Raw genomic sequence first — 21,735 nt, 5'->3', positions numbered from 1 at the left:
GTCTGCTAGTCTGGAATTAATGTGTATATTGGGAGTACGACACACTACAGCCCAATTGCAAAAGAATAAGAAAATATTAAAATTAATTTTTAGTATTTACTCTAAAATTAAACAAAATGCTTGGACTGCAGGAAGGAAGAGTATATAACACCAATGTGTCAAGAGGACTCAGTGACGAGTACCTGAAACTCCCAAGCAAGCTACCTTCCTTGGATAATGTTTACACATACTTCAGTTCATTCCTGAACGCCTATTCCTCGACGTCTTTGCAGCAAGGCAAGCTTAAAAGAACGCTTTTGGAGAATTTAAAAAACAACAACTACCTTCTGGAGTTGAAACTGGAAGATCTGTTCCATTTTCAAAATGTGATGGACACAACTTCTGAACGAGAGGAGGAATCAATTACTAAGCAGCTTAGAGAGGCTAATAATGAGGAAGGACAGTCAAATACCAGAAATTCGGAAAAATTACCTCCGTTTTATGTCCACGAACTCGTCAAGGTAATTAAAATTAACTAGATCTGAAATATATTGTGTTTTAGGTTTTAACTCAGAGACCCTTGATATATTTGTCAACCATTGAGAGGGTCTGTTACGATGTGTGCAGGATGAACATGGACTATGAAGATGAAAAGTTCAACTACATCCAGATTAATCTTCTCAACAATTACGCAAGCCCTACTCCTATCCGCTCACTGTTGTCTGACAAGCAGGAGACATTTGTGGTGGTTCCTGGAATTATAGTGCAGGCTAACCGGACGCAGCATAAGATGAGGGTGTGCACAATCCAGTGCCGTTACTGTGGACATAAAATGGTAATTGAAGTGCCACTTTGGATCTCAAGACCACAAATACCCAAAACCTGCAGGTAAAAACTGTCAAAGTGATGAATTTTTCAGATACTCCGCAACAATGAAGACCATGGGAGAGAATATTCATGTCGATCAACAGCTGGGATGCCATTCAGCACAGGTTATTTTTTATCGACACATATATAATAATTCCTAATTAAATGTTTAAAAATGTCTATCTACTGTTCAAATTGTTAAATTAATGTTTTTAGAATCCATATGTCATCATTGTTAATGAGTGTCAATTTGTGGATGTCCAACTATTAAAGATGCAAGAACTGGCGGAGGATGTAAGTCTAAAGCCTATTTAAACAAAAACATTTATATACTAACTATTTCATGCTGTATAAATAATAATGATTTAGGTCCCAACTGGTGATATGCCAAGACACTTGCAGTTGAATGTGACTCGTTATTTATGTGACAAGGTGATTCCTGGTGACCGTATATACGCACATGGTGTATTAACCTCGTATAACAATAGTCCGAACAGCCAAACTGATATAAACAGCTCATATTTGCACGTTCTAGGTACTTTGTTTCATTAATAAAAATTTCAGGAATTCAAAAGCTGAACGTAAATGAGACCTACGAATTTGACATTGATGAGGGAAATGACCTTCTACTCCTAGCTTCACAGCCGGACATACATACAAAGATTTTCAAGTAACTTTTAACAAATATTAATTTACTAATAAAAATTTAGTTCAATAGCTCCTAGCATTTATGGACTAGACGACGTAAAGAAGGCCTGTGCCTGTGCTTTATTTGGAGGCACAAGGAAAGAGGTTGGAAATGGAGCCAGGATTCGAGGCGATATTAACATCTTAATCCTGGGAGACCCCTCAATTGCTAAATCGCAAATTCTCAAATTCGTTGATTTCATTGCTCCAATCTCAATTTACACTTCAGGTACTTTATATATGTGGATATAATTAGTATGCAATGGCTAATACTACTTGATATAATTAGTATGCAATGGCTAATATTACTTGATAGATTTAGTTTGCAATATCTCATTATACTAATAACTCTGTATACCAACTAATATTGAATATCGTAGGAAAGGGGAGTAGTGCTGCAGGTTTAACGGCAGCTGTTGTTAGGGACAGTATGGGAGTGTTTTCGTTGGAGGGAGGAGCAATGGTTTTGGCTGATGGAGGAGTGGTTTGCATTGATGAGTTTGACAAGATGAGACCAGACGACGCGGTGGCGATTCATGAGGCGATGGAACAGCAGACAATATCAATTTCAAAGGCCGGAATCACAACAATCCTAAACACAAGGTGTTCAGTAATTGCAGCGGCAAACCCCAATCTAGGTAATTTTTCACTAATTAAATAGTTTTAACCTCGTTTCTAATTATCTGTATAAACCTCCTTTTATTTCTTTTGTAGGATCTTATAATAATTATCAAGACAACAATGAACAACATGACTTTAAAACAACAATTCTCTCAAGGTAATGATGAAGTTTGTATTTTAGTTTAGGTTTGATTTGATTTTCATGTTAAAAGATAACGAGGATGTGAACCACGATAGGTTACTGTGTAAACACATTTTATCACTACACAACAACCAAAATGTACTTTTAATTGACAATTATTAGCTAAAATTACAAATATTTGAGTTAAACATTTGACTAAGTTGGCACTGAATTAAGTTAACAAAAACTCAATTGTTATTAACTGATTGTTCAGAAACATAACGTGGTTGGTCCAATAAGTAACAATAAGTTGAGGAGATTTATCCAGTATAGCAAGCAAGTAGTGTCGCCGATATTGTCAAATGAAGCGAAGGATAGTTTGAGGAACTTTTATGTCCAGAAGCGCAAAGAGTACAGAGAAGATAAGAGGTCGTCAACGAAAAAGATACCAATAACGTTGAGGCAGTTGGAATCGCTGGTGAGAATATCAGAAAGCCTCGCAAGGATGGAACTGTCGCCGATAGCGTCAGAAAAACACGTTCAAATGGCGATTCAGCTATTCATAGTGTCAACAGGAGAAGCCATGAAGAGCACACTGAATGTCGATAACATGTCATTAGATGATCAGCAGAAGATTAAAATGAGCGAAGAATTGATTTTAAGCTTAGTTAAAAAGGGCCAGAGGACAACGAGGAGGTTCATAATTAAGGAACTCCAGAAACAGTACCTTAACATGGTGTACATTCAGCAGTAAGTCAATAGTCGTTAGATTATCCTAGATTTAACTAACCTTTATTTAGGGCAATTAACATACTCATTAAAAAGGGTGTACTCCAAGAAAGAGGAGACTTATCCCTGAGAAGGTGTAATTAATTTTTTTAATTTCGTAGTACATGTATACTTATTGTGTATTTCTAAAGGAAGACTGGGTAAAAGAAAAGAGTTTGATGAGATATGGAATTTGCGAGAAGGAGGAGAGGAAATGAGGTAAAAAGTATCTGAGGTGGGACAGGGTGTAGATGGTAGTACTCCGAAATCGGTGTTGGAGGCTGAAGTGTGGTGTGGATCAGCTGGAGACGAAAGTTTAGTGTACACATCAGAGAAGCAAACTAAAAACAGTGAAAAATAGAGTAAAATAGGGGGAAATAAACCGAGGTGCCATTACTATGGTGCAGTGACCGCCCCATTAGACGTCCAAAGTGGCCTAAGTCACTGCGAATTACTTTAATTTGGACTAGACTCTTAATAAACTCCCGTTGAATTTTCCCGATACCAAAAACTAAGTTTTCTTAGTATACTAAACCAAAAAATTAATTGCTAAAGGTCTGGATCATAACAAAATAGATTCTCAGATCCCGCTTGTAATATTGTATCACAGAACTTTATAATAAATTTTAAATTCGTTTTATAATATATTGTGTGAAATTTTTTACATTCATTTTAAACTATTTCACCCAGAAATCTAAATTGTAACTTGTTTCTTTTAGTGAAGGATAAACAGCCCACAAGATTACCTTATAAAATCTGTAAGATTACTGGATCGAATCTACGAGATTGCTGGATCTTTTGTAAAGTTATTGAGACAATAGTATAATCTTTTCTACGATAAGGCAATATGCAGATATTCGTCAAAACTTTAACAGGAAAAACTATAACCCTCGAGGTTGAGCCTAGCGACACGATAGAGAATGTTAAGGCTAAGATTCAGGATAAGGAAGGAATTCCTCCAGACCAACAGAGGTTGATATTTGCTGGTAAGCAGCTAGAGGATGGTAGAACACTCAGTGACTACAATATCCAGAAGGAGAGCACCCTACATTTAGTGCTTAGACTCAGAGGAGGTATGCAAATTTTTGTTAAAACCCTCACTGGCAAGACTATAACCCTCGAGGTTGAGCCTAGCGACACGATAGAGAATGTTAAGGCTAAGATTCAGGATAAGGAAGGAATTCCTCCAGACCAACAGAGGTTGATATTTGCTGGTAAGCAGTTAGAGGATGGTAGGACTTTGAGTGACTACAACATCCAGAAGGAAAGCACGCTTCACTTGGTTTTGAGGCTCAGAGGAGGTTATAAAAGTTAAAATTACCAACTACTAACCCGAATCGAGCGTTTTAAAATTAAAATCGAGACTGATTTTTAATTTTAAAAACCAATGTAGTTTTATGTAATTTTAACCAATTTAATATATTCATACCGTGTACATAATATGTTCAAATGTTTTATTTATTATCAAGATATATAGTTTGATATGTTAATGAGATGTGGAACATTTTAGCCTGTATTTATTAACACCTACATAATATGTTGATACTTTATAATTACCAATACCCTATGGTTGATAAATACCTCCTACATACTATACCTACATATATAGCCGTTTATAAGTGAATATTTTACAAGATTATTCAGCTGATTTTAGTGCTCTGCGTTTCTTAATACGCCTGTAGATGAATTTGGAGAGGAATTCGTCCAAAATTAAAGTGGTGAAGGCAAGCAGAATTGAGAGAATGTACTGCCAATACGTGAGCGAAACGACGTGGAGAACAGTGGAAAGCCCAGGGAAAACTGTCAGAGCAAACGTGACAGTGGCAGAAATACTGCAGGCAATATGCATCCAGGGATTCCGGTTAAAAACATTGTAAAAGTAGTCCCAACTCCTGACAGTGTAGGCCCTTAGCATCTCAGCCCAAACTGCGGTAATAAATGAAATTGTCCTAGCCTGTTTGGATTTTCTACTCACGATATCTTTGTAACCCATTTCTCCAACGCCGTGATAGTTGCTTCCGTCCTTCTTACCATTTGATCTGATCCAACCTCGAGAGTCCTTTTCGACAAAATCAGACATCCCTCCCAAACTTGAAAGGTCAAAATTCTCCAATTTTGCTCTCAAATTTGGGTGCAAATCAGGATTAGAAACGTTCAAATCGTCGATTCTACCCTTCGCTGCACCCAGAAAACACTTCATCTTACGCTCCTCGGGGTCGAAATAATCCACGTTTGTGACCCATCCAACATACTTTGGAGTAATTAAATACTCGTGAGAGCTGCAAAAGTAAACCATCTTCGTTGAATCGTCAACCTTAACGTAGCGACAACGATCATTCAAGTCCTTGAGAGTAATCACACCAGTACACAGATATAAACCAATCAGAATTGATGCAATGACTGCCAAAGCCTCAAAGATAGTGTGAGGTAGGTTCCCAGCCAGCCACCACTCAGTGGTCATGATTGGTGTGTTTGGCTTCCTGGGAGGCCTTTTCATTGCGTCAGAGTCTGGGGGCTCACGGCTCAAAGCTACTGCAGGACATCCATCAGTTAGAAAGTTCAAAAATAGGATCTGAAGTGCTTCAACTGGTGGTAACGTGTTAATTATTATACTGGTGGTCAGGTATACGATTTCACCGATATTTGTTCCGAGTAAAAATGAGACAAACTTCTGAATATTGCTGTAAATGGTCCTTCCAGCCCTGACAGCTTTGACGATTGTGCAGAAGTTATCGTCCAGAAGAACAAGCTCACTGGCCCCTTTGGCCACGTCAGTGCCGTTTATGCCCATACTCACACCAATATCAGCAGTTTTAAGCGCTGCAGCATCGTTAACTCCGTCACCTGTCATTGCTGTGATGTCACCCTTTCTTTTCAGAGATGTCACAATTGCTACCTTATCCTCAGGCTGGGCCCTGCAAAACACACTATACTTTGAAGTTATCAGGTCAATTTGGTCATCTGGCAAGTAATCCATGCCAGGGTTGCCGTTAATGTGTAACTTATTACACTCCAATCCCAACTCGTCATCTTTAGTATCTGGACCTGGGGTGATCAAGTTAATCTGCTTAGCTATGGCTATTGCTGTTATCTTCTGGTCACCCGTAATCATGATAACTCTGATTCCTGCACTTTTACACGTATCAATTGACTCCTTAACTCCAGGCCTTGGGGGGTCAAAACTACCTGTAACGCCCATCAACACTATCTTACCACTGTTATGTGGTAAAGTGGTAACATCAAAATTGGCAGTTGATAGTAAATACTGCTGTCTGTATATTGAATCATCTAAGCTTTGTAGATAAGCAATATCCTCATCTGTTAACGGTACTAAACCCAGCATAATAACTCTCAAACTATCATTACTCAACTTATCATTATTGTACATCACCACGTCATCTGAGTTAGCACCGTCCTCGTCACTATTTATGGTATACTTGAAATCGACAAAAACACCGTTATCTAAACTCGGTACGTATTTGCAATATGGTCTCAGAACATCCGGTGCACCTTTAACTAGTGCCACATGGGTATACTTCTTGCCCTTTTGCTGAAACTCCAACTCCTCAAATTTGTTTTCTACCATCAGTTTATGCACTGTTATACTCAACTTTCTCTTTGAATTGAATGGAACTTCTAGATTTTCAAGTCTCGGGTAATCGTCCAATAACTCTGGCTTTAGTCCACACTTGTTTGCTGCAACCACTAAGGGACTCTCTGTCATGTTTCCCACACACGTCCACTTGTTATTCTGGTCCAAAACCAACTTGGTGTTATAGCTGTTTAAATACCCTATGCACATGTTCAATCTGACCATCACACTCTTTAAGTAGCTATCAGTTGTAGGGCTTGTAACTGGAGCTGCTTGTAAACTTTCTTGGGAACTTGACTCTCCAGATCCTTGCGACTGATCCTCAAGACTAGGCTCTTTACTCATGGGTTGTAAATCAACTTTATTTTTAGCGGAGTAGTGTGAGAGTAAATTATTATCTATGGTGTTGAAATCAGTTTTCTTCTTATACAATTGGATTAATTTACGTTTATAGGAGTCTGTGAGGTCACAGGGGTTGAAAACACCGCCAAAAGGACTAAATCCGAAAGTGGGATAGAATGAAAAGCGTTCGGCGATAACATTGGCTGCAGTTGCTCCGAAGAGGCTGAAATTAGTGTTTTTGATTATGCTTTTGAGCAAGTTGTCTGAGGTTACACTCTTGACGTTGAAGAAAATTACGATGTCGGTAGTCACCATCTTGCCCTCGGTCAGGGTTCCGGTTTTGTCACTGCAAACCACTGAGCAGCATCCAAGCGTCTCAACTGCTGGCAGTTTTAGCACATTTGCGTTTTCTCTTGCCATGTCCTTAGCTCCTAAACTCAGTGAAATTGTGACAACCATTGGCAGGCCTTCAGGGATTGATGAGGCTGCAAATCCAACGGCCAAAAGGACAATTGACAGAGTTCTATTAGTGTTAGGCCTGGTGGGATCATCAAAACCTGTGAAAATTGCTACAATCACAATTGAAATCAGAACAATTGTAGAAATGATACCAATTGTTCCTCCTAGCCTGTTAAGAGCTCTTTGGAGTGGTGTAACTTTACTGGTTTCAGAGGCTTTTTTAAGCTGTTTGGCTATTTTACCAACCTGAGTATTCATTCCCGTATTAACTACAATTCCTTTCCCAAAGCCTGAAACTACACTGGTGCTTGCAAAGCAAAGGTTAGTACTAAACGGGCTATCCAGATCCTCTGCAACGACTGTCTTCTTAACATCAACAGACTCTCCGGTTAGCAGTGACTCGTTGATTCTGACCTCCATCACCTCAAACATGCGCATATCTGCAACAATTGTATCTCCAGTTTGTAGCAGTAAAACGTCACCGGGAACCACTTCAGTGCTGTCAATCTCAACCTCAACGTTGTTCCTAATCACTTTAGCGGTTGGACTTGAAAGCTGGGCCAACTTCTCTAAAACGTTAGCTGCTGATCTCTCCATATATGTAGCCATTATAGAGTTTAGGGTTACAATGAAAATAATAAAAGCGCCTTCAACGTAGTTCTTCAGGGCTATTGACGCTATTGCAGCTATGAAAAGCAGAATTATCACAAAACTCTTGAACTGAGATAGGAAAATCTTCCAAATCGGGTCCTTCTTACCCAGGTCTAGTATGTTACTACCGTAAAGTTGTCTGTTTAGAACCACTTGGGAGTCTGATAACCCCTGTTCAGTATCCTCTAAACCAAACTTGTTCATGATATCTGGGAGAGGAAGATGAGCCATTTCAGACTTTCCAGTAGTCGGCTGAACAAGTTCTACTGCCTGTTGAGCCTCATAGAACTTTGTCAAATCTCGCGATTTCACCAACTCAAGCACGTCACCTGCGTAAATGTGCGATTTACTCAGCCTCTGGACTGTCTCCATCTCTATGATATCAGCAAACGCCGGGTAACTGGGGGCTGATAGTATCTTACTGGCGGATATTTGCCTCTCAGTTTCGCTCGCGCCACTCCGTTTTGGCTCAATTTCTGTAGATCGCTCAGGCGCTTCATTTTCTACATTTATTGTGAATACTTCGTTGCTGTCAGCGGTGTTGAGGGTTAAATCCTCATTTGAAGGTCTGTTTATATTATTTTCATCACTGGACGTTGTTCCCTCAGTTTCATTTCCGGCGAAGGTGACATTGTCACCGGCTCTTTCGTTCACATCCTCACCGGTGGAAGGTTCCATTACGATATATTACAATTTTTAAGAGTTCGTTAAAGTGTCATTGAAAAGGGAAGATTGGCTTTGATCATTTTATAAAAAATGTTAAAGCGATGGATTGCTCAAATGGTTAAGGATTTACAATTATGAAGGGTGTAAAATTACATGAACTAGGCTAAATGTAAACAATCATAAATATAAAAAACAAACACAAACTTAAAAGTTAGATAAAAAATTATAACATAAAGATTACGTGGTTTGTTGCTCAGTTATGTGGAGCACTATCTATCCAAAATTTTACCATTAAATCAGCGTATTTTAAATTTTTATAACTTTTTTTCTATTCAAAAAAAATTAATTGTTTACACACTTGAACACAATGTCATAGAAGACCAATGTTTGCAAAGTTAAGATTAGAAGATTACACAGTGGATGAGAAGACTAGGAATTTCGACATAGATCTTTGGAAGGACTGTTAGGGCTGCTTAGGATATAATTTGATCTATTAAAAAATGACTGAATTTAAGAAGATACTGTTTTGTTATTTCCTAGTATTGACTAGTTGCAACTGTGTAAGGTTTACAAATAAGGGTTTCAGGTATTCTATGGTTAATAATAAATACTCCAGTGGCGAGCGTTTATTGGATGAGAGTGGTGTGTACTTTAAGAATCTGTTAAAAGATCGAGTTAACGTGGAAGGCGTCAAGGACTCTGACTTAAAGTATTTTGAAAATGTTAAAAATCAACTAGCCAGTTACTACTCCTTAACTCTTCTCAACTATGTCTCCAGTAAGTTCAAAAGCATTGATTTTTTATTCGACACCAGTAACATTGATAAGAGTAACCCAGATAAAACTAATGGTAAAACCAATAACACTAATATTACTACCACCACTGGTAATGATAAAGAGGTTAAGAGTGAACAAAAAGAACCTGATAATCAAATGAGCACTAGAGTCGATATGAATGAGGATATGGTTAAATTATGTAAAATATACGAAAGCTCTGTAGTGAGCACTTTACTACTATATTTACAGTTAACGGAAGATGCTTTAAATAAGAACTCAAACCAGTTGTTTGAGGATGAGAGAATGAGGATGTTTGTGGAGCTGTACAACAGTCTGTATAATAAGATCTACTCCGTAGTAAATTTGAATGTAAATAACTTGAAGATATACTACATTAACCTCTTCTTCAAGGACCCAACCAATAACCCTGTTACACTAGTGGTTGGAAACTACAGTAAGAACCTCGGCTCCTTAATCCCAAACATCCTCAAGTTTAATAACTTGAACTCCCTCTTGGGTTTTTATAACATAAAGTTAAAGGTTAGTTCTGAAAACGAGAACTTAGCCCTTAGCAAAAACGCCTTGCTGTACGAATTAAATTTAATTTTAACAAATATTCAAAAACACGCTAAGTCGGAAGCAGACAACAATTATGGCAAGTCTGGCGCAAATAAAGACTTGATGAAGGTAATTTCAAAACAGCAGAAGAAAATAGAGAGATACAATAATATAATTAGTAAGAAGGCCGGCGGGTCCCGTTTAACGTATGTGTTCACTTATCGCATCCCACACACCAACTTAACACTAACTACTTCACACATCGAGTAAGTTATACGATATTATTAATTACTGTAGTAAAACGAACAATGTCGAGCTGTGCTGCATTCCTGATAATCGGTCACATCTCTTGGGGAGTAACGGATTCGTGAAGGGACTACCATACGGAAACTTGGGAATCGACTTTAATATAACTTTTTAATTAAATTCTGCAACATTAAATTAATAACAATAGATATGTTATAAATAATTTGGGTAAATTAAGTAAAATTTACTAACAAGAACGTTACTGATTTTGGTTTCCTTGTCGTTGGTCTCCTTGGCTTTATCCTTGCTAGTGGGAGTACTGGCATTATCGAATTTATTCAACAATAATTTTAGCAATAAACTGTTTTGGTTGTTATTTTTACTACCATTATTACTAAACAACAGGCCCTGAAGATGAGTTAGAATATAACAGTTAGATAAGGGTACGTGTAGCATTGAAAAGATGAAGTCCGATTTGAAAACTTGCTCAATAATAGTGTACATTTCACTGTTATTTGTGAATTTTTTAACTAGGTTCAGTAAATTGTTTATATTATTACTCAGGTAAATCTCATTCAAGCCCTGAAAAAATATAATTGAGTTTATTAGGAAAGGATAATAGGTTAAATATAATGAGTATAGTTAATAGGGGTGTAATTAATTATGTGGATAAAATAATTTTAAAAATACTTGTTGAGTGTAGTAAACGTATAAATAATTGTTGTTTCCACTGAATTTAAGGTTGCTGAGGTTGTTAATGAGTTTGTTTTGATGGTAGATGCTGTAGTAGTTCAAATGTTGAAGGATTGATTTGTAGTCAAGATTTTGCTCCTTGATTATGGAATCAATAGCCGATAGCAACTCATTGTTTTTAACATCTTTATTGTACATGACACCATTGAAAATTATGTTAACATTGTAGTTATTCTAAAAATAAGCATTAGTAAGTAATTAGCAAATGTAGAGATTAAATACCTGGGCAAAAATGGTGAAATTTGATAGAAGGATGAGCGAAATTAGTGAATAGAAAATATTGTACATTTTTACAGCAAAATTTGAACAATTTTAAATATATAAGTTAAAACATCTGGTGATGTGTGGGTAAGTCATCATAAAAGGTGACACTGAGCCTCGTTAAAATTTTATTATCGCATATTTTCCCAAATGTCAGATTCAGAGGATTTAGATGACTTTGATATTATTTTAAATAGTAATCAACTCGAAACAGATTCTGATGATGAATACATCAACAACAACAATAACAAGTACAGAAATCGGACTGCCAATAAAAAAAGGGGTAAGAAAAAAACGAAAATAAAAGATGAAGACATAAGCTTTATATCTGGAGGTTTATTAAACCTAAATGCCGAAATAAATGAGGAGCCGGTAGAAGAAAGTAAACCTAAGCCTAGCGTCGTATTAAACGACGCGAGCTTATCAAAATTGTATGGAAAAGGGTTAAACATGATTAAAAAAATGGGATATAAAGGAGGAAATTTAGGAACTAGCTCAAATATTCCAGAAGAACGTAAACCGAGTCAAGATTACACAAAATCGCCCCAAAGACAAAATTTGGCTCAAGATAACTATAGGAAATTAAATCATAAGAAACATGAAATAATCTTAGAGATAAAGAAGTTAACTGATAATAATATGGAGATACAACTTGACATTAAACTCCTGAATAGTAATATAAATAGCAAACAATCAGTAATAAATAATATAAATGATAATAAATCATTGGTAACTGATAATTTTAAACAGTTATTATCAAGTTTAATGTCAACTGATGAAAAAACATCTGAAGATAATCTAAGGGAAGAAGAGTTAATAAATAAAATAATCAAGATTTTAGTTGATAATAATAATTTGTTGAAGAAGATTATAAAAATAATGTTTAAAACAAAATTTAAGAATAAAAATGAGTCAAATTTGGATTTTGTAAGTAATTTACTGAGAAATGAAAATGTTTTAAGCAACCCTGCAGTTTACCATACTGTGATGGATTGTGTCAACTATTACGTGATTAACAATTTGATAACATATTACAAGTCGAACCTTAATTTGGAAAATGTTGAAAAATGTATTGGAATTTATAACATGATAAAGGCTGTAAAGACTGATTTAAACGCAGTAAATAAGTTTTTGGTTTCTAAATTTTGTAAGGAAATTGACACCAATTTCAGGACCAGCCATATGGTAACATTCCCATTCTTAGAATTCCTAGATGATGATGAAATTGAAGTAATTACAAGGAGATTTGTGAGTAAATTTGAAGGTGAATTGACACATTTAAACTTAAATGAAGGTGAAAAAATTGATCAGTTGTTACAGATTCTAAATAATTGGTCAAGTTTACTTTCAAACTCATCTGATGTGGTTTACAATGTTTTGTATAATAAGTTAAAAGATTATCCAATGGATAATAATCATGTTGATAATGGTAGTGATAAAGTCTCTGAAGTTTTGAAAAACGTGATGAAATTTGAAAAAATGGTAAATATAAAAGATTTGTTGGAAAAAACAGTAATACTGAACTTTAGGAATAATCTGGTGGAGGAAATTTCCTCAGCGCTCAGTTACTCCACAGTGGAATCCTGTGTTGAGTCATATTTAAATTTTAAATCCGCATTGCCAGAGTATATAAATAATGATCAAAATATACAGAATAACTACTATAGGCCAATATTGCAAAATATTGATTTATACGTGAATAAAGCCAGCCAATAATTTTTTATACACAATACACAATTATATTATTTTAGTGATTAAATGATGTAATGTTGTACATTATTTAATGAAATAATTTTTAAATATGTGTTAAGATGATAAATAGACTGTTTTTACCATATTATTCCAAGTCTAGAGGTCCTCCTAGGCTAAGATTCCAGGTTATGGGAAAAAGAGGTATGATAAAATTCTGTTAATTAAATTTGTTAGGGAAGAGATTCTTAATGTTAGTTGCAGCTAATCAGAGGGATCCTAGAGATGGTAAACATATGGAAGTTTTAGGAAGTGTGCAACGGAGACCAATTAACCCAATTCCATCAGCTATCGGAGAAAATCACGAGAGTTTATCCGAAATAAGACTAAGATTCAGTAGAATTAAGTTCTGGCTGGGTGTAGGATGTGATATGAATGTCTCAGTGGCTACAGTTCTTTCGCAAGCTAACCTCATTCCCCCTCATCCGCCTAAATTTGGCGAGAGAACCAGGGGTCACTATCACCTTTTATCGCAAATTGTTGAAAACAGACAACGTATTCACTTGAATAGAGTAAAGAATTTTCTTCTAAAGGAAACTCCTTGTGTAAATGAAGACGAAGATGTGTATAAACCTGACCTTGAGGAAACGCCTGCAAGGATAGTACAAAAGAAAATATATCCTCCAGAACTTAAACAATTGGACCAGCCTATTCACTTTGACATCACTGAAGAGCCGTTAAACCCTGAAAAGAAAATTTTAAGAAAACTTATCAGATAATTTTATACACCTATTTACTAAGTATACCCAAACTACTATACACATACACAATATATGCATATTATAGTATATACTATATATGATAAATGTTGGATAAAGTACATTAGTTTTAGGGAATTAAAAATTATGTTGTGAGTGAGTATAAAAAGGTTCCTGCGATTGCTAGGGCTGAGCCGTAGAGTTCCTGCTTGGATAGCTTGTGGTCTTTGAAAACGGAGTCTGCCAGAGTGTTTAAAACACCCTTCATGGAGTTTGCAACTGCCGCAGATACTGGTGATAGTCCTGAGAAAAGAGTGTAGTTGGCCTGGTTTAGCATGTACTGAGTCAGTCCCATTACGAATAGATGTTTTAACAAGTCATAATCACCGCTATGTAACCTCTTGAGCACATTTTCATACGCGTAAGTCAACCCTGTGCCTGCTCCTCCGAGGAGTGAGAAAAATGATACCATCAAATTATTTAGCATTGAAACGCTGGTGAATAAATTGCTCCTGGTTAGGTTCCTCCCAACTTTGTCCATATTTTGGGAAAAGAACTTCTTCGACTCATCCTTCTTAATGTACATAACTAAAAATGAGAGTACAGAAGATGTAAGAGCGTTTAATGAAGGTGTAAACTTGGAATATGTGGCGTATGCAACTCCTGTTACCACTGGAACAAGACTTAAATAAGACATTTTATCCAGCTTAAGCCCCTCCATAAAGTAATACAAAACTGAGGAGAAAACAGGTTCCATGGCCTTCATGAAATTTACAAAGCCCTCGCCGCCGTAAGAGAAACAGGAAGATGTAAGACCCCTGACTAGAACCCCGTAGAAAGACTGTAAAATAACGGTTTTATATGCCATGACGTACGATTTCACCCTGTTGACTCCGTTTTTAAGCGACTTTTTAACAGCGCCTAAAACTCCGTCAACTTTAAAATTAACCTTCTCAGGGGTGTATTGCTTGGGATAAAACACAGGTGGTGACTCAAACCCAACCAGCCATTTTAGTGTCATAAACGGCACCTCTGATAACATTTGGAATATCAATGCCATATAACCATTGGGGACAAGACTTAGCAGTTTCTTGCTTGCTTGCATATGAAGTGATTTTCCAAAGTACAAAAGTGAAAGCATAGAAAGCTTAGTAGCGCCTTTTACTAAATCATCCCTTGAAACTTGGGAAACTGAATCTCTCAAAGTCCTCAGACGTGAGCCAAAGAAGTCGGCGGTGACCAAAGAACTGCGGTCAGACTTTGAAACCCTTGACACATGTGTGCCAGGCCTCTCCATGAACATGGGAAGTACATGGTGGTGAAAGAGGTCTTGGAAATGGTCGTTTTTGACATAGTTTTCAACAATTTCAGTGCCATTATACTTTTGAGGAAGAAATTTGTGATTTATTTGAGGTGTATTAGAGATGAATCCCAAAGATTCCAACCCACACACTAAACAAATACATCAACAAATCAATTTTAGTATATAAATAGTGTAGTAACTAGTGTAGATATATACATTTTGGGGATGTTCTAATGAAATGGGTGGAAGGTTTATCGATCCTACTAATGTTACAGGTAGCAGAAATAACGACAAGAAGAACGCACACAGTAAGGGTGTGCCATACAACCTGTCCCAGGGAGGTACAAATGAGCATAATTATAGCGATCAGACAGGTTCATTTAAAACGTCTAAATAATGGAATCCTATAATCTATGGGGATAACACATTATACCTACACATAACAAATTAGGATAAAAGTAAAATAGCAACAAATACTAAATCTGTATATACATTTTTTGAAACATTATTTACATGTTTATGAATTTAAATTGGTCTGTTTCGCCATGTGTGGTCGGTTTTCAACTTTTAATTTACTCAGTAACATTTGCACAATAACACTGGATTCCTCCAAAATTTTCTAAAACTCAATTTTAATAATTTTAACTAACCTCTTCAAGTTCTGAGCCCTCATTCATATCTCCTTTTTCACAGCTTTTAACGTTATTTAATATAACTTGATACGACTTTAAGATACTTTCTAAACTTCCGGAGAATTTGAAATAGTTTATGGAATTTAACATTTTCAACAATGTAACATTATCTCTATAACTTTTGTACTCCTTAAATCTCCCAACTAAACATTTAAAACACTAATGTATCCTTACTGTTTTTAATAAATTTGTCCAAAATTTCATCTGTTCTTCCCAGTTCATTTATAGAGTCAAGTGACGAGGCTAAAAGCTGATTCGTAAACTAATAAATTTTATCCAATTGCTATTTCCGTTACCTTATTATAATTCTCCTTTACATATTCTATACACTGATTTATTAACTCATTTTTATAATCAGAGTCCTTTATACTTTTTAGACCGCACAAAAGATTTGAAATAGTCACCGTAGAGTCACAGTTTTTACGTTTACTTTTGGCCAATTTTTCTGAAATTCTCTATTTTTAGATAAATTTACCTATAATTTCATCCTCAATTTTACTTAACTTTATCTTAGACTTAGTTGTATAGTACAAAACTCTTGATAAATTTTGTACTGAATTATCCATTGAGATGAAAAGTTCTAGAAATTTCTCCAAATCACTTTCTTCAATTACTTTACAACAGCAAATTACATTCATCAATTCCTATTTTTAAAATAACAATTTTATAAAATTACTAATTCTGTCAATTTTCCTGTATTCTCTTTCAAACTGTTCATCAACATTTTTAACAAATTCTCATTCTCAATATCAAACTAAAATGAAAATTACTAAATAATTGAGAAATTACGTTGTTGTAAACTTGTAACAGTGTGACCGAGTTTGAAGGGGTAAAATTGCCAGTAAATCGATTAGCTTCAACATTTTTCATCACCTTCTCAACATTTGCTGTGGAGAATAAATTGTAAAATTCATACCTTTTGTTGAATATTTAGGAGATAAAGCTTGCAAATATGATGATAAATTATCCAAATTATACTTTCTTGGGCTGTTTATCAACTTCTTACTCATCTTCTCAATCAGTTCCTCAGACTATAATATCATTAAATATTAAAAGTTGGATTACGTGACATTTGGAAACTTTCATTGAATTTGCTATGATAATAATTTCAACAATTTTCAAATCTTTCGCATTATTAAGCTAAAGAACAATTAATAATAATTTTTACTCACAAAGTAGTTGAAGAAATTGGAGTATAACTCTCTATTGTGAACACCAGAGTATGCATAGCCCTGGTAAATTGACACTAATGTCTTAACACTTTTATCTTCACTCAATTTGTAGTTTGTTGTGTCACTCATTTTACAATTAATTACCTCAATCAGCTGTTTCATCACATCTTTATCATAGTACTTTAGGTTGTAAAAGCTAAAAATATGTTAACTCAGTAAATATATAATGGATTAAGTGGTACCTGTTAACCAGGTTTGATATTGAAACTAGGGTTAACCGGTTTAAATTTGGCTTAATTGACTCCAGTAACAAATTAACAAGCTCGGAATCATATTTTTTAATCCTAATGAATCATATTTTTTATGTACTAACTTTCCCAAAGAGTGCATAATCATACAGGAATATCGAGGGACAAACTCTCTTAAGCTCTAATAAATTACATGTAAAAGTGTGAATTATTATATTATACCTTAATTTTCATTATTAAATAGGTTAAATCGGCCTTATCTATCCCTTCTATCTTACACATGGCATTTAACAACAGAGCTAAATCCTGAATATCCAACTCCTAAAGCATTATTAATATGTTAAATTGATGTAAACAAACATGTATAATGTCGTTTGATCTTGAAATGATAGAATTCCAGATGGAATTGTCTGTAATATTTGCTCGTGCGAAGCCATTTGCGATAAAGGCTAGATTTCTCCCATTTAAACCTTTATATAGGTACTGAAACCTGGTTTTAGCCAAATTCCAAAATTTTAAATCGTCGTATCTTTTCTAAAACAATGTGAAATAGGTAAAACAGTACTTGGGATGCGATTCGTATGGTTTGTGACAGTTGAGATCCATTTTTTGAGAAAACATCAAGATTTAAATTATTACCATTGGATTTACTCAGGAAGCTAAAAAATCTCCTTGAAATCATGGAAATTGTGCGATACTCAAGTTACATTGTGATTATCAAGAGCGCTACGCCTGTAACTACTGTTAGATACACAAATACCAAGTATAGAATCAACAATTCAGTTTCTGACATATAATACAAAACACATTTGAAATTTAAAAGTTTCTTAAAATATATCCACTAATCAATTGGGTCAACGCATTCCTAACCGACAAATGTTAGAATAATATACACAAAAATATTTAAATAATATATAAGATTGGGAATATGAGATTATGCCATTCTAAGTTGATAATCGCCGTTTTTGGTGATGTATCTAACCCATGGAAGGGCTTTATATCCAGTTTTATCAGTGATTCTGAGGTGTTTAACGTTGATGCCAGAGACTGTGTAGTAGGGGATTTCAAACTTGATTTTAACTGGGTTCTTGGAAAATGTGTTCCTAGACTCATCTGAGACTGAAGGAAGTCCAAACGATGCGAACATTGTGTAAACTTTATCTCCTTGAAATTGCTTGACATACCAAGTTATTGCGTCCTGGTCTGGTAAATACTTTACACTTCCCTGGGTTGGATTAAACTCTGGGCAATTAACATCTGACGGCACTGGTATCAGGAATTCAACATTAGTTGCCATTGATTTAGACTTAAACTGTGAAGTCGCTTTTACGTAAAACTCTATCCTAGTACTGGATTTACTGTTATAAGTTACATAGAGTGAGAAAAGAGGTTTAACTCTACAGCGTAGGCGATATGTCATGAGTTCAAATTCACCATCCGGCGGTATAAATGTGATTGTGCGATCTGAGTTAAACTTTGTAAGTTCAACACATTGGTGGAACTTGACGTCTTCCAACTCGACGAAACTTTTTACTGAATTCCCATTAGTATCTGAGCCCATTGTATTCGAATCAGCTGAGAATAAAAGCTTATCATTAAGGCATAAAAACACTTCTGGCATATTTGACAGATATGATTTCATCTTCAAACAGCCTTTAATTTCAGACCTTAAAACAGTTCCACTTGCGGATAAGATGAGGTCTAAACTCTCAATAACGTCAAGAAACAACTCGTTCTTCTTATGTTTAATGCCTTCTCTGCGCCAAGAAACGGAGTTTGTCATGGTTGTAGGTGGTCGAACCTTGTCAAGCGTTAACTGGTGATATTGGTTTTTAATGAATTCTCTCAAAACACTTACTTCAGTTACTTGAGGAAAACCATTATCTATCATCTCATCCAATAATTCGTACACAATTGCAAAATTATCCCTTATACTCTCCTCATTTAGGTGTTTAAAGTAACTTGTTAAAACACCCACAAACCTGTACAAAAACGAGATTGAAAGTGATACGTTATAGTTAGAAGAAGCCACTGCTATGAAGTAAATCCCATTCTGGGAGACCCAGGAGAACGTACACCCATCACTGTGGAACACTGGCTTCAGAGTACTCGAATCCTGTAATATCACATTCTCGTAAAACGCATCACAAACATTCGTTAACAGGTCTGCTTTATAATTTCTGCAAATTATTAGCCTTCCTTTCAAATCCAATATGTATATTCCACTTATACCTCCCATCTAATCATTATCCTCTTTGTATCATACTATTATTATCGGAATTATAGTTAAAGTGATGTAATTTTAGGAATAAAAATGAAAAATTGAGAAAACTAAAAAAATAATGAGAGAATTGAGAAAAAAATAAAAGATCGATAAAAAACTAAAATACAGGGTAAATTTGGCTCAAAACGGCTCAAACACAATAATAAAAATTACTAGTACAGATTATAAATTTTTTTATAAAATACATTATGCGATGAATTATTTCTAGTAACTCTTAAATACACAACATCACTACACATAAACTCTCCCACTTGTACTCATTCCTTAAATTTTCAAATAAATTCCAGTGAAAATATAGTAAAGTACAATTGTGAAAATGCATAATAATGAAAAGATTGTCAAAAGTATAATAGTTAAAAGATTAATAGCGATAAAATATGTTTGAGTTGAAATCAGTTATAGACCATGTATCTACCAGTTGCCGAGAATTTCTTATAGCCTTTAATGACCTTAGAAATAGCGTCAATCAGATCCTTCTCTGAGATGCTCTTCCTCCTTGCTCTGATTGCGAACATTCCAGCCTCTGTACACACGCTTCTGAGGTCTGCTCCTGTGCTATTTGGACAAAGCCGAGCCAACAACTCATATCTTATATTCTTATCCACACTCATCGTCCTCGAATGAATCTTAAATATATGTTTTCTACCCTAAAATTTTTTTAAAAGTTATATAATCAATAGTATAAACAATAGTATAAACAATAGTATAAGTGGGTAAAAAATAACCTCTAGATCTGGTAATCCAAATTCAATACGTCGATCTATACGTCCTGGTCTTAGAAGTGCTGAATCAAGTGTATCAGGCCTGTTAGTGGCCATTAGTACTTTGATATTGCCTCTGGCGTCAAAGCCGTCAAGCTGGTTCACAATTTCGAGCATTGTTCTCTGAACTTCGTGATCACCGTTTGATGCATCTTCGCCTCTAGAACCACCAATGGCATCCACTTCATCAATAAATAAAATACAAGCCTTCTTACTCCTCGCCATCTGGAATAATTCTCTAACAAGCCTGGCTCCCTCTCCAACATATCTAATTTCATCATTCAACACTGTTACTATAATATTAACTATGTAATTATATAGTGTGAGAATACTTTTGAACAAGTTCTGATCCTATGACGCATATAAAACAGGCGTCAGTTCGATTAGCAACAGCTCTAGCAGTCAAGGTTTTCCCAGTTCCTGGTGGTCCGTATAGTAAAACTCCATTTGGAGGGTCAATTCCAAGCTGTACAAAACGTTCAGGCTGTAAGAGTGGCATCTCAACCACTTCCCTTAACTTCTCAAGTTGATCCTTACACCCACCTATTAATTATTATAACACCATAAAAGTACCTATATCGTTGTATGTTATATTCGGTTTCTCCTCAACTGTCATCATGGTTACTGAGGGGTCAATTTTAGGCGGTAAAGTTATCTGTATCTTATACTTGTTACGGTCAACTCTAAAATAAATAATCAATTGCTTAACTTACCCAACTCTGATACCCTCCTCTATATCCGTAGCCGCAGCCTTCTCACCCAATCCCTAAACCAATTTCATACCACATTATGTAACTATTATTAACATGTTAAATAGTGTAAACTATAATAATTAGATAAAAAATACCACAACGAATTTGGCGATTTGTTTAACGTTGATGATGTATTTGGCTTGTGGCGTTCCAGGGTTAATAATATTTGTACATCTTGCTACTTGTAGTGGCGCTCCTTCCTGTAAGGAACGTTGATCAAGTACCAAATCCCACATATGAGGGGGATTTAACCCAGTGTCACTTTCTTTCACTCCTACATAATTCTTAACACTATTAACCATATTAATGGTGATTAAATGAGTTGAATGAGTAAATTGGAAGATAAATTACCTGATAGTTTGTTAATTCTGTTAATAACTTCTTTTATATCATTATCGGCTGCACGAATTGGAGCTGCATAAGGTCCAACTCCCTAAATAACATTCCATAAAATTGATTAACAAAATTTAATGGTAAAAAAAAAGCAAAATAATAACTAATTGAGTAAATAATTGGAAAAATCAAAAAAACAAACGTATGATTTTAAAATTTTAACTTCTGTATCAGAAAGTGGTACGGTTTCCTTCTTTTCTTCGGAATCCTCCTCAGTATCCTTCATCTTAAAATTTTACACGAAATATATTCCGAAGTTAAATAAATAATAATTGAATGATGAAATTTAATGAATTAATTCCCCACACATCAATGACACCTTTTATCACAATTTTA

At 35.3% G+C, this 21,735-nt stretch overlaps 11 protein-coding genes across 11 annotated transcripts; 5 read left to right on the top strand and 6 right to left on the bottom strand.

Annotated features, from left to right (window-relative positions):
* Positions 1-116: 116 nt before the first annotated feature.
* Positions 117-3,148, top strand: MCM5 (MCM2/3/5 family protein; the record flags this gene model as incomplete). Its single annotated transcript, XM_761150.1, has 12 exons — positions 117-500; positions 542-867; positions 899-971; positions 1,063-1,140; positions 1,216-1,381; positions 1,411-1,516; positions 1,557-1,762; positions 1,914-2,171; positions 2,248-2,311; positions 2,341-2,434; positions 2,550-3,025; positions 3,076-3,148. 12 exons carry the CDS (start codon positions 117-119, stop codon positions 3,146-3,148), a joined length of 2,304 nt encoding a protein of 767 aa, XP_766243.1.
* A 341-nt stretch (positions 3,149-3,489) lies between these two features.
* Positions 3,490-4,478, top strand: Ubb (Ubiquitin family protein). The gene has a single exon (XM_761149.2). It carries the CDS (start codon positions 3,891-3,893, stop codon positions 4,356-4,358), a length of 468 nt encoding a protein of 155 aa, XP_766242.1. The 5' UTR covers positions 3,490-3,890; the 3' UTR covers positions 4,359-4,478.
* A 201-nt stretch (positions 4,479-4,679) lies between these two features.
* TpMuguga_01g00720 (HAD ATPase P-type family IC family protein) lies at positions 4,680-8,765 on the bottom strand (the record flags this gene model as incomplete). Its single annotated transcript, XM_761148.1, has 1 exon — positions 4,680-8,765. The coding sequence occupies one exon, from the start codon at positions 8,763-8,765 to the stop codon at positions 4,680-4,682; it is 4,086 nt and encodes a 1,361-aa protein (XP_766241.1).
* Positions 8,766-9,253: 488 nt separating this feature from the next.
* On the top strand, positions 9,254-10,508 carry TpMuguga_01g00719 (uncharacterized protein; the record flags this gene model as incomplete). Its single annotated transcript, XM_761147.2, has 2 exons — positions 9,254-10,353; positions 10,385-10,508. 2 exons carry the CDS (start codon positions 9,254-9,256, stop codon positions 10,506-10,508), a joined length of 1,224 nt encoding a protein of 407 aa, XP_766240.2.
* TpMuguga_01g00718 (uncharacterized protein) lies at positions 10,383-11,409 on the bottom strand. Its single transcript, XM_761146.2, has 5 exons — positions 11,309-11,409; positions 11,024-11,260; positions 10,781-10,915; positions 10,586-10,741; positions 10,383-10,515 (listed from the first exon to the last, which is right to left on the bottom strand). The coding sequence occupies exons 1-5, from the start codon at positions 11,372-11,374 to the stop codon at positions 10,492-10,494; spliced, it is 618 nt and encodes a 205-aa protein (XP_766239.2). The 5' UTR covers positions 11,375-11,409; the 3' UTR covers positions 10,383-10,491.
* An 88-nt stretch (positions 11,410-11,497) lies between these two features.
* TpMuguga_01g00717 (uncharacterized protein) lies at positions 11,498-13,063 on the top strand (the record flags this gene model as incomplete). The annotated part of the gene is made up of 1 exon (XM_761145.1): positions 11,498-13,063. One exon carries the CDS (start codon positions 11,498-11,500, stop codon positions 13,061-13,063), a length of 1,566 nt encoding a protein of 521 aa, XP_766238.1.
* A 95-nt stretch (positions 13,064-13,158) lies between these two features.
* TpMuguga_01g00716 (Ribosomal protein S16 family protein) lies at positions 13,159-13,815 on the top strand (the record flags this gene model as incomplete). The annotated part of the gene is made up of 2 exons (XM_761144.1): positions 13,159-13,240; positions 13,274-13,815. 2 exons carry the CDS (start codon positions 13,159-13,161, stop codon positions 13,813-13,815), a joined length of 624 nt encoding a protein of 207 aa, XP_766237.1.
* A 124-nt stretch (positions 13,816-13,939) lies between these two features.
* Positions 13,940-15,452, bottom strand: TpMuguga_01g00715 (Triose-phosphate Transporter family protein; the record flags this gene model as incomplete). Its single annotated transcript, XM_761143.1, has 2 exons — positions 13,940-15,246; positions 15,314-15,452. 2 exons carry the CDS (start codon positions 15,450-15,452, stop codon positions 13,940-13,942), a joined length of 1,446 nt encoding a protein of 481 aa, XP_766236.1.
* A 136-nt stretch (positions 15,453-15,588) lies between these two features.
* On the bottom strand, positions 15,589-18,042 carry TpMuguga_01g02690 (uncharacterized protein). Its single transcript, XM_061305258.1, has 15 exons — positions 17,775-18,042; positions 17,570-17,743; positions 17,432-17,530; positions 17,335-17,390; positions 17,204-17,305; positions 16,962-17,157; positions 16,855-16,929; positions 16,706-16,820; positions 16,579-16,676; positions 16,466-16,543; positions 16,265-16,433; positions 16,086-16,234; positions 15,964-16,051; positions 15,748-15,932; positions 15,589-15,716 (listed from the first exon to the last, which is right to left on the bottom strand). The coding sequence occupies exons 1-15, from the start codon at positions 17,889-17,891 to the stop codon at positions 15,615-15,617; spliced, it is 1,803 nt and encodes a 600-aa protein (XP_061161994.1). The 5' UTR covers positions 17,892-18,042; the 3' UTR covers positions 15,589-15,614.
* Positions 18,043-18,129: 87 nt separating this feature from the next.
* Positions 18,130-19,693, bottom strand: Ap1m1 (AP-1 complex subunit mu-1). The gene has a single exon (XM_061305048.1). The coding sequence runs from the start codon at positions 19,446-19,448 to the stop codon at positions 18,144-18,146; it is 1,305 nt and encodes a 434-aa protein (XP_061161622.1). The 5' UTR covers positions 19,449-19,693; the 3' UTR covers positions 18,130-18,143.
* Positions 19,694-19,828: 135 nt separating this feature from the next.
* On the bottom strand, positions 19,829-21,666 carry RPT1A (26S proteasome regulatory subunit 7-like protein). The gene is made up of 8 exons (XM_761139.2): positions 21,542-21,666; positions 21,358-21,439; positions 21,102-21,280; positions 20,968-21,020; positions 20,828-20,937; positions 20,587-20,797; positions 20,219-20,522; positions 19,829-20,140 (listed from the first exon to the last, which is right to left on the bottom strand). Exons 1-8 carry the CDS (start codon positions 21,623-21,625, stop codon positions 19,886-19,888), a joined length of 1,278 nt encoding a protein of 425 aa, XP_766232.1. The 5' UTR covers positions 21,626-21,666; the 3' UTR covers positions 19,829-19,885.
* Between the last annotated feature and the right edge of the window lie 69 nt (positions 21,667-21,735).

This window comes from Theileria parva, chromosome 1 (assembly GCF_000165365.1).
Source record: "Theileria parva strain Muguga chromosome 1, complete sequence, whole genome shotgun sequence".
In the NCBI taxonomy this organism is placed as follows: Eukaryota; Apicomplexa; class Aconoidasida; order Piroplasmida; family Theileriidae; genus Theileria; species Theileria parva.
This window is presented reverse-complemented; position numbering and strand designations above follow the sequence as displayed.